The sequence below is a fragment of the Caretta caretta genome, chromosome 8, assembly GCF_965140235.1.
Source record: "Caretta caretta isolate rCarCar2 chromosome 8, rCarCar1.hap1, whole genome shotgun sequence".
Lineage (NCBI taxonomy): Eukaryota > Metazoa > Chordata > Testudines > Cheloniidae > Caretta > Caretta caretta.
Genome location: NC_134213.1, coordinates 16,791,240 through 16,803,247, shown reverse-complemented (window position 1 = coordinate 16,803,247; position 12,008 = coordinate 16,791,240). Strand labels below are relative to the sequence as shown.

The 12,008-nt window shown below is 40.0% G+C and overlaps 1 protein-coding gene across 4 annotated transcripts in view; it reads right to left on the bottom strand.

Annotated features, from left to right (window-relative positions):
• Positions 1-12,008, bottom strand: part of ARHGAP26 (Rho GTPase activating protein 26) — a 317,111-nt gene that overhangs the window by 32,499 nt on the left and 272,604 nt on the right. For 3 of the 4 annotated variants that reach the window (XM_048859790.2, XM_048859787.2, XM_048859789.2), the window contains one exon: positions 77-187. The exons of the other annotated variant lie outside the window; for it this stretch is intronic. In XM_048859790.2, the coding sequence (XP_048715747.2) occupies positions 77-187 (111 nt within the window). The remainder of the gene's footprint in view (positions 1-76; positions 188-12,008) is intronic. 4 annotated transcript variants of the gene reach the window in all.

Here is a 12,008-nt window from a genome sequence, read left to right as displayed (position 1 = left end):
CACACAGAAAAAAATAAAAATAAAAATATAATTGCAGAAGCAGCAACAGAAAACCAGAACAAACTCTGCAACAGACCTGATGGGGGATGAGTCGCTGGACGTAGAGGAGGTGGGCATAGGACTTGATGGCGCAGAGAACATGGGCCAGGACGGTGAAAGGGGTGATGTTGGGCTTGGATTCTGAGGGCTGCAAGACAGAATCAGATAACTTATCAACACACAACTATCACAAACAAACAAAACAGAGAAAGAGGTTTCAACGACATCCAATGAGAGTAGGTGCCTGGGGAATATTCACAGCATGAAACAAAGCTACAAAATGGAACACTGAGACCTTAGGAAACAGTTTCAAGGCCAGATCTGCATTTTTTTAGACAAAAAGGGTTGGACCTTGCAATTAATCCCTGCTCTATTATTCTTTTGCTGGCAAGCTAGCTGCTTTGTTGTACAGAACGACTACATTCTAGGTTACAGAGGTCATCTCACTGCACACAGCGGCTTTCTTTCCCCAGCTACTTACCTGCTTTGTTTTATCTCCCCCATTGTTGCGAGATTGTTGATCATATTTCTGGACATTAATGATGTCTGTAACCAGCCTTTCATTCCTCTTTTTAATTTTGGTGGTTGAGGTGTGCAAGTATGAAAGGCTATTCTCTGGGCTGCAATCCACAGTGCCCAAAAACAATTTCCTGTTTATATTTTTAACTAAATGGGCCTAACGCACTGGAAGCCTAGAGGAGTTCATTATCTGAAGGATGGCAGGGAAGTTCTTTCACTCTAGTAGCTGTCTGAAGAACATTAATAAGGAAAAACCTCCAATAAATATGCCCCAAATCATGTAGCTTAGGTACCTACTATGAAAAAAGAAAGACCCTTCACTCCAACATGGACATGCCCACAACAGAACACATATTCCACATGCTCTCTGTGACTAACTCAGCTTGCTGACATGGACTCTTTCTCTGTTCTGAGAATGAATGAAAACCAAGTTTTAAGTATAACTTATTTTGTGAAATCAGCAAAAGGCTATTGAGGAAAGCATCAATGCCCTATCTAATGGGATTTCTGCCAGTGTAGGTAGAGGACCTATTACTCATAGTTGGCAGCTAAACACAACTGGTCTATAGCTGTCAAACTTATAAATGATCAGCAAGCCTCAGTTGGGACTCCAGCATGAACCAAGCTATCACGATGCAACTGGTTTCTGGGTGATGTAAATGGTTGATATGCATATAATAGAGTCTGCTCATTATTTTTGCAGTGCTTGCTTTGATTCTTTTCCTCTTCTACTGTAACTTTTCCATTGCTTTTTTAATTGGCTTGCTTTAAACTTCACTCTTTTTCCTCCTCTGTATAAGAGTAATCAACTCAGTTAGCTCTGGAAGTTATTAGATACTTTATTAGATACAGTACTTTTCCTTGAAGTATTAGTGTTGTAACACAGAATAAAGTGGAATCACCTTACAGCAAATTCTGAGATAGTGAAACTCCTCTTATAGAAAAGTGGAGTAAAACTCCCTTAACTGTGCCTTTCAGGGGATCTAAGTATAAATGTAACAATTGCACTAAAAGAATGTGCACCATTTGAAGTCTCAATAATCTTCTAGCCTTCCAGTGTGTTTGGTGTCTGAACCATATTGTCTGTCTAATTTAGATTGTAATCCATGTTTGGTACAACACTGAGAACGCTACTGGCCCTCAACAAGCAGTACACAAAAATACCAAGGTGGGTTACTTTGTAAAGATTGGTTTTATGCTTCAGCCCCCTGTGAGGAATCAAGTTCCTTGTTCCATTGGTCCTTGATACGAAGTGCGGGCTGCAAGCTAGAGAGGGTGCAGCCACTGACTTATAGGCAGCCACCAGTACTGTAGACACAGTACTTAAAGGGAAGTGGAGTAGAGGATTCAATGCTAAAATAACATGGCTGATGAGTCTTAAGAGATTAAATTTGTGTTTGAGGGAGAAAATGGCAAAATGGATCTGTCTCTTATGTTAAGAGACTCCCAGAGGTTGTTACTAAGCCTGTTTCCCCCTACTTTGGATTGCTAAAAAGGTGCACTGGATGAAGTTAGTAAGTTGTTCTGTTCTTTTGAGAATGGCCCAAAGGAGCTGAAAATCAATCCCTTCTGAGCGGTTAAGAAAGAGGGGGCTGGACAACAGAGAAGAGTATGGTCAGGTCCTTCTCAAATGCCAGGCCATGTGTATACTGCATTCTAGGAAACAGCATGGGCACATGAAACATGTCTTCTGGCTCCTTCTAACCAAAGTTTCCTTACATTATTACATGAAGTGTGTTAGGGGCAACATCTGTGGTTTTTAAACATCACAATCAAAAGTTTTTTTTAAAAGAACAAAGACAAGGAAAAATCTTCTGAAAATAATAACCTTATGCTAGACTCCAGCTCATGGTTTCTGTTTCTTATCGTAGGATTTGGACTGGCCCAATCTCTCGAATATTTTGTTAGAGTGAGAGAGAAAAGTCAATAGGAGACAAGACGTTTATTCCGTTTCAGGTTATGTTTCAAATGCCAACCTCCTATCACAAACAAATCAGCAACTTCGGCGATAGGTTAAAGGATACTGTTGAGTAATTTTTGGTGCCTTTTCTTTCCTTTGTTTGAATTAATCTTTTAGTAGCTTGAAAATAAAAAGTAACTCCCTGCAGATCATGCTCTTCCCCCACCTGTGCAGCCTTCATTCCTTCCCCGAGTTCATGGACAAGCCAATATCCACTGTCAATGTTCTGAGGTTCTTACGGTTTGTTTCTCACACTTTTAACTCTGCCCCTCAACATTCCACCCTCTGCTCTGCCTCCAACCACTTCACCTGGCTGCCTTGCTACCAGACATTCTGCAGCTTCACAACAAGTTACAGGAAATCTTATATTCTATGAAAGGCCTTTTATTTACCAGTGAGTCTTTAGTAGTTACAATACCTAGTGAAGAGAGTTCATTGCAGGACTTGGGATATTTAGGAATGTATAATTAAAAGCATTTCCCTCTATATGGTGTACTGGGCCTATACACTTTTTTTGAGATTAAACTCATTTTGAAACAATGTAATTCTCATTAATCTTAAAGACAGCTGCGTCACCACTATGTATTTCCACATTAGCCATTTAGTCCACTGCACTAATGACAATATAAAATATAATCAATAAGGTTCTCAGAAAAGAGAATTATTTCTATTTGGTTATTTTATTTTAAAAAACTTATAGTAAGGAGCACATCTCTCAAACTAACCTTTGTCTAGGAAGCTGTTACAGTAAGCTGTTTGGGCCAGGGACTGGCTTTACTGTGGGTCTTGGATAGCACAGAAAACACTGTTGGTGCCTATCAAACCGATCAATGAAAATAATAATTAATGAAGATATGCATTATATTAAATGAAAAATGATCCCATTTCAATTGAGTTACACAACTCTCTTCAAGTGGAGTTGCATCAGGGTTGATTTGGTCCAAGCTGACCAAGCTATTCTCTGCTCAGTCTTATAAGTAATTTTGTAAGAATCTTTACAGGAAACCTCTTCATGAAGTAGAGATTGTGTTTTTAGGATTGTAGAATGTGCCATCTTATGTTCATGCCTACCAGCTCTGTGATCAACACACAAGTTAATGGCCTCCTCCCTATCAATATGCTTTTATTTATTTTTTCCTTTTAAAACCTACTCTAATATACTGCTTGAATATTGTCCAACTGTTCCAGTTATGCAGCCACAGAGCCTATGCTTTCCCTATGTCTCTTTGGCAAGCAAGGGTAGTTGAATAAACAAACACTATTCTGGGATCTCTTTGTATCTTGGAAAGCAGTTATTTTTGTATGGACTGATTTCCTTTCTTTCTCTTTCACAGGAATCTCAGAGGAGGCAGTGTGGCTTTTGAAAATACCAATTGCTGTCTGAATTCAACTGTACATTTTAACTGTATATACAAAAGTAACATTCCATCTGACGTTATTTATTTATTTACCCTTGTGCAGCTTGCAGGCAGCACTTCTGGTTTTGTGCATAGTGGGAAATAAAACAGAAAAAAGAATTGCTAGGAACCCAAAATATCAAAACCCGGAAACAAAAATCTGACTCCAGAGGCTGAAATTAGAATCTCTAAATCAGGATATTAACTTTTCACAAATAGCTGCAGGAGAAGGAATTCCGTGAGTTGGCAGCCCAAAATATTCCACTGCTTTAGAGCTTTCTTTCATGTTCATTCCATGCCTTCTACTTGAGCAAACGTTGAAGAATGCGAATAGCAACAGTGACATGCAACTGTGGAAATCCATGGAATAATAACAGTATATGCACTGGCAATGGTATTTTCAAAGGAGCATGAAGGATTTTGGCACCCACTGACTTTCAGTGAGCACTCTGTATCAAAATTCGATAAGCCCCTTTGAAAATTCCACACTGCAACCAAAAAGGTATCATTAGAAATGAATAAAATTGTAGCAGAAGGATTTTCATCCCAAATGTCCCTTCTTTATTCCCATGTCTGCTGTACATCTTATTATCTTCCCATTCTTGTGTTTAATTGCAGCCTTAACTTGTAAAAAGCCCTAGTTTTATTTCCAGATTTTGATCTCATTTCCAGTTGCTGCATCTAAAGTCTCTAACCACTGCCCCCATCCATATCCTGTCTCTCTCTTCCTCCCCATACCCTGCCAGTCTACCTACTAGTCTCTCTGACATTTACGTGACACAGCTCAAAGCTTGCAGCCATTTACTGGTCTAAATAATTATCCCCAGCATGGTTTCAAGACAAATTTCACCGCTTTATTCATTTGGCTCACAGGATAACATCAGTTCTTCTGAAAGAAGCTTTTCAAATGATTTTCTAGGGAACTCAGGATTCAAATAATTGTTTCCAGCATAAAAATAGCTTACATGTGAACGGGAATGGTCTATCAATAAATGGAAATCGCCCATCAATGAATCAGCTCTATAATATACTGAGTATCCCCATGCTGTGTTCTCTATCAATACTGGACTGTATATAAAAAAAATCAATGTTATCACCATTCCATTCTTACAAAACAAAGCTGCTAAGCTTCAGGCTCTCTCAATGCAACAGCCAGAGGGTAGCTGTTGCACAATTTAGCTAATGCAAGGGTATTCAAACTTTGTCAACAGAGGGCCACGTTAGCAAATTTCTGAAGGACAAAGCTACTCTGCATAAATAAAATGGACCTCAGACCAGCTGCCCTAAAATATAATACAGAGATCTAGCCTATAGAGACTATGACTCCAGCATGCAATACTGCATTTTGATCAAGGTACACTCCACATCCATTAGGTGGAAGCTTGCTTGCATTGCAATGCCATCATCTACTCAGACTGCAGCTCCATGTTAAAAATGGCACTGCAAACTCCCTCAGGTTGTCACTCCTCAGTGGGCTGCACTTTGGTTATCCCGATCTACTGGTTTTCATTCATATGTATCAGTCATTTATGCAGGATACAAGAGTTTCTCAGTTAAAACAAAAAAATGCCTTTTAAAAAATTTACTTCATATGATACCTTAAAATGTAACAGAGGTAAAGCTAAATCCATCTCAAGGGGGTTTCTACCACAAGTATTATCTAGCAGCACAGTTATTCAACAGAAAAAGAAAGCACCCCTACGTGTCAAGAGTAGAGAAACCAGTAGCCCAAGGATTCTGTTATCTGCTGCCAAACAAGTCCTACCGAAACGGCTTCTTCAACAGTAGCCCTTATTACATCTATATCTATACCTCCGTAAGTGTAGTCCATCTTCCCCTCCCTTTTATAACACGGCTAGCTCAGCCCTGTGTCGTCTTCACAGTCTTCAAGATGCTTTTCACGTTGGTTTGCCCTCTTATTTTTTCTGCTTGGCATATTTTCTCACATCCCCATATGATACAAGTTGCAAATGTTTCTCTGCTTTGCTAATCAGGCTTTAGCAATGCTGAGGAGTTTCATCCGCACTAAATGCATAGCAGTACAATGTGTATTTGAACGATAGAGAGACTAGGCCGAATCCTACTCCCAACTGCATAGCTGTAAATATGGGAGTCATCCTCTGACGTAAACAAAAGAAAGAACATTTGATTTTTTTATTGGTCCATTTTATAGAAAATCACATCTCATAATATTTACAGGTCATCTTGGAAGTCTGGAATGAATGTGCTACCATCACTAGCTTGCTAGCGCTTCCCAGTGTAGATTAGCGAAAACGCTGAGAGGCAGGATGGAAAAGTGATTAATTAGAGGGTGTATTTTCAAATGAATAAGCACTGTGGAATGGTCCAGGTGGGAGGAAGTGTTCTCTTGTCTCACAATTACCAGCTGTGGTGACACAAGTTATCTATTATCTACACTACTGAACAACACTGTAGTTCACCAACCAAACACTGCTGTTACAGGATGGTATTAAGACTAAATAAGACCTAGACTCATCAAACCTTCAGCCCTCTCCTCATACCTGTGCAACATGCATACACATGCACTCCAAAGAGGTGCAGAGGGATACTCTTACTCCCGAAATCAGACCTCTCCTTATGGGCTCTGACCTCTCCCCACCCCCACCAGGTGGACTGATTATTCTGTTAATTAAACTAGAGTAGAACCGGAGCGTGCTACACTTAAGTCAATGGAGATACTCAGATGTAAGAGAGGAGAAACAGACCCCTGATTTCAGGGCTAACAGTTGTGTCTGGTTCCTTCACACCACCTAGCCTAGATCCTAAATATCCTGACTTATTCTACACATTTTCTTTGAAGCTGTATTTTCTTCTGTAGGAATAACTAGTGTCTCTGCTCTATGTCTGCCCAAAAGGCTTTCAGTGAGATTAAAAATCAAGCTAGTATATTTTGTGTTGAACTAAATGCTTTCAAACCCCATTAAAGGTGTTAATTATTAATGGAATGATTGTATGTGCCAGTAGAAAACCACATTGCATTTTAAGGGGGAAGGGTTCGTAAATCAGGGGCAGCATCTTATTAGCATCTTCTTTCATTAGCGGTTTCTTCTAATGCACAAGGTAACTCTCCAAGGTTTAAGAAGCATTAATTATCAAAAGGTTTGCTCACTGCTAGGGAAAACTGGTATATCCCTCTGGGTACCTCTCCTTTTAGATGGGACATTTGCTCTGACACTCAATCCACTATCGTTTTATTTCATTCAGAAACAACTAGTTTTCCGGAGTAACTTTAAAAGTTAAATCGATCAGCAGCTAGGAGTCCTTGCAAAATCTCCATTATTACCCCATCGGTTGTGAAGGAAACTAAAATCCTCCTTGAATCTAAAGCTCTCATCTCATCATGATGGTCGTCTTCATGTGACCAAACTTTTCAGAGAAACACATTGTTCTGCACATACCCTCTACCCCGATATAACGTCCTCGGGAGCCAAAAAATCTTGCTGCGTTATAGGTGAAACCGCATTATATCGAACTTGCTGTGACCCACCAGAGCGTGCAGTCCCGCACCTCCGGAGTGCTGCTTTACCACATTATATCCAAATTCATGTTATATCAGGTCACGTTATACCGGGGTAGAGGTGTACTAGGTTGGATACTCTGGTCCACTGAAGCCACCTTGCAACACAGAAGTGGTGGAAAATGGTCTTAACATGGTGGGAGATGGCCAGTGGAGAATTCCTCCTTTGTAGAGAGACTCTCTGCTGGGGTAAAACTGGTAGAAGCGGTAAAACTGTCTCCAGTGTTAGCCATCCTCACCCTCAGGATAGCGACCGGGAGGGGAGAGCTCCATGAGATCCTCTACTTGTGTGTGGTCTCTCAAGGATGTCATGCCAGTAGTGTAAGACAGAACTGTTCCTTTGCAGCCCACACTTGCACTGGGGTCTCACGGCTCAGGATGAGGGAGCGACAAACAGCTCTCATTTGCCCTTTTATCCATTTATTTCATCCAACAAAGCTCAGAGGAGTGGAGAATCAGCCCAAAAGGTTTAAATTTTCAGAGGACCATCCTCCCTTTTCTTGGCACAAATGAACAATGGGGGCAAAAATATACCTGTAAAGAAGGGAATCACAGCCTTGGAAGGAAGGAATAATTTACCCCACAGTAAGTGAAAGACATGCTGGCCTCTAATACAATTCAGTCACTCTGGACTAATGATTTCACTCGACACACTCCCCCAACCCTCCCATACCCTCTGATATGCCCCACAGAATCCAGTGTTAACCTCCAAGATAAAGTACTGTTTTGCAAACATAAGCAAAGAAGCGCTATCAATATGGGTCAGGCAGCAGCAACTAAATCCCACAAGCTGCCATTACCAGCAAGAGATCCACACCCTGAAGGAAGCAAAGTTGTTTTTACATTTTTTAAAGTTCTATCTGGCGATGCACAGAATGGCTTTTACTTTAACACTCATGCTCTAGAAGAAAGTTCATTGCTTGCTTAGTAATGTTCCTCGCATAGATGTAAATACTAACACAAAACTATAAGTATTTATTTTAGATTTCAACTATGCAGGAGGCTAAGAACTTCTCCAACCAGCTTCCTTTTTGTCATGTGCAAACAGTTCATACACAATGCAAAGAATTAACTCCAGTGCACACAGGTGATGGAATTTGGGGATAATAATGGAGATTACCTACATCTGTAAAGCAGTTTGAGGCTGATGGATGGAAAACACTAAATAAATGACTATTGTACTACTTTTCTGAATTTACAAATAAGTCCAACTTCTTTTCCAAAATAGTGCAGAGTACTCATGCGGTATTTTATATTTTCAAAGTGCCGTACAAATATTAAATATAGGGCTGGTTGTAAAAATTCTAATAAAACTATTTTCAGTGAAAAATTGAGTTTTCAACAAAACTAATTTTTTTCACTATATGTTTGCTTTCCACAGTAAATTTAATTTTTCATCAACAACTTGAAAACTAAAAGCTTTCTAGCCGCACACCAGAATGTCTCTGTTATTTTGGCTTTGGATCGAAAGTATTCCTTGGTAGTGGTGGAGGGGTTTTATTTGGGGGGGGGGGGGAAGGAAAGAGGGACATTTATCCAACCAGTGATAATCAATGATCAGAATACCCCATTTCACTGAAGGGGAAAATCAGACAAAGATATTAAGGGTACACAGCAAGCTGTTGTCAGGCCTTGGACTAGAACTCAGAGATTCTAGCTCCAAGTCTTAGTCCATTAACAGTCGGATCCACAGACCACTGAAATTAATTGGAGCCTTTCCATCAACTTCAATGGTCTTTGAATCAATCCCTAAACCATCTAGCCTCTCTTACCATGTTATAATACTTCAAGAATGCTCTATGGGTAGAATTCATATTCCTGCAGGGGGCCCATGTAAGGTCTCAGGCTCACTCAAGACCTATGTTAAGAGCTTACGCCCCTAATATAGCCTATATATCACACAACTGGGATGAATTTCATCCTAATTTCTTTGTCCTGTGTATCAAGATTAAAATGTAATATTTTCACTTCCCTTTCGCCTGCAATTAGTTAACCACAATTCAGACTTTTTTTTAAAAAAACCATGACTTTACATTTTTGACACTACTGGACACTGTATTTATCTTTTCACTTCTAATTGCAAACCATACGGTCCACTTTAGAGTCTCACAGTCAATGCACAGTCACGTTGGGTTAGATCTATGATATTGCACAATAATTGTAGGCGATGTGAAATAGGGCACAGTCCTATGAAAACAGACCTGAAAAATGCTTCAAATCACGTCAAATACAAAATTAAGACCACAGATACATACACATATTTTTCCAGTTGCAAAACACACTAAATACAAGCTAGGGTGCTAGAGATTTAATCTCTGAAGTCTATGTACTCAGTATGAGCAATGTGACAGCAGAATGTTATTTGGCTTGGTTATTTTATGAAGTGGGATATCAGAGGGCAAATTAATATAGGCTGGAGCATTCCCAATGTCTTTGTGCATTTCATTTATGGAGTTTAAGCTCAGTCTTGACTTTTGTCATTTTCTGAATCTATGTCTGTCTCTGAATTCTCATGAACCGTTCTGCACAAATCCTTAGCAACCAGTGCTTATTGGGGGAAAGGTGGGGAGAGAGAGGATCCATATTGATACTGAAAGGCTGATGCTACCGGAGATCATACTGAACAAATTCATGGTTATTGAACCTTTAAAAGTGTTATGAATTGCTCTACTAAAAGCCTGTCAAATCACAACATGTAAAGTGGATGGAAAACAAAATTATACTGAAAATATTTTTTAAAAAGTGGGGGAGAGGCAGAAATTGCAGCTAAGAGAGAAAAATTCTTTACTTTTTTTGTTTGCTTTAATGTTTTTCCATTTCCATATGCAATCAGCCATCTCCTTTCAGAACACTCATTTCTTATATAAGAAAACACACACACACACCCAGCTCCTTTCCATCCATCTTTAAACTAAAAGACGGGGGGGGACACACGGACGCTTGAGTAATGAGAAGACTGTACCTTAAAAAAAAAAAAAAAAAAAAAAGAGGTGATCCTCCTACAGGCCTAGTCTGCAAAATTCTCAGGAACATGGCGAGACTCCCAGCAAGCATGTAGTCCACATCAGAAATAGCTGGCATTCTCATCACGCACCACTACTGCCACCAACAACATGTGGGTGCAGCTGCAGAGCGGTTAGCTGGGTAAGGAACTCGGAATACGAGAGCAGGTGACAGGGAAGGGAGCAAAGCCTTAAAAAGAAAAACCAAGCAATTGGCAGCGGGTCTTATGCTACTGATAATTTCATAGTTTAGCACGCCCTTGTCAACTGTGTCTGCGCAGCAGCTTGTTCACAACCATAATGCAGCTGAACTGAAAGCATACAAGGGCAAATTAATTGGTGGTCAGGATCCATTACAATGACAAAAAGAACCAATGAGATTATATTACCTCCATTTTATGGTAAAGTGATGGTGTTACAGCACCAGCTAATTTATGAAGTTAATTAAGCACAAGGATCTTCTTTCAGAGTAAGACAGGATGTCTTTGTGACTGAACAGTTCTATTTTTCCTCCTGCCCCTTTAGGGGAAATTGTCAGTGTTTTACTGAGAAATCAGATCCAGCTGAACAACAAGGCCGCCTGGCAAAGGACAATGGGAGGAGGAGGAGGAGGAAGGTTTTTAGAGGGCTGAATAGAAAAAGCGACAGAACTCTTCTTGAAGGTGGTCTCAGTATGAATCCAGCACATGCTCCCTATCATCTGTCAGCTCTTTAGCTCATTCATGACTGGCAGTTGCCAATGGTGAGCAAATATGAAGGTTTTACATGTTACAGCATTTTCTGTGCCTATGTGGTACAGATGGAAACTGACACCTCCTTCAGAAAACAGGCACACACTACTCAAGGAAGGACTTAAACCAGGAGAAGTCCAGGCTAGACATTAGTTTTGAACAGCAAAGGAGGAACCAATGAACATGTGCACACAGAGCTACTCCATTTCTCAACACTTTGTTGGTGATGACGATGCATGGGAAATAGATTTGTTTAATTTACTAGCCTTTTGCTTCTAGGGATTCCCATTCAAACTCTGACTAAGGCCACTGTTGGAAGACACTGCTTATGAGAAGCTCAGATCCAGAATAAGCAGAAGTGCTGCAGGTGAAGACTGAGATGCATTCATATAGCTGGGCTGGGGGTGAAGGTTTTATGGTTGACAGGTGGCATAAAGATAAGCACCGGATGGGATCTGAGGTTCCTGCACAATCCAAGCCAGAAGGAGAGAGAGGAAAGGAAAAGGAAAATAAAACAGAAAACGTTGTCCAGCAGAAAAAATAAGGTTAAGATCCATGCACATATTAATTCAAATAAACGATCATATGGATGACAAAAGCATACGTTGTTCCATAAATTTCCCTAGGGAAAGCTTTGTTATAGCATCCCTGCTTCCTAGTCCTACATCAATTTCCCCAAAATGCCCTTAACGTGTTTTCAATATGATTTTATTTGAAAGTAAACTTTCCATTAGCCAGTGTTTTGACAATATGTGCCTCAGTCAGTCTCTCTGAAGCAGGCACTGGTATGCAGTCATCTCCACCCTAATTACATGAATTAAG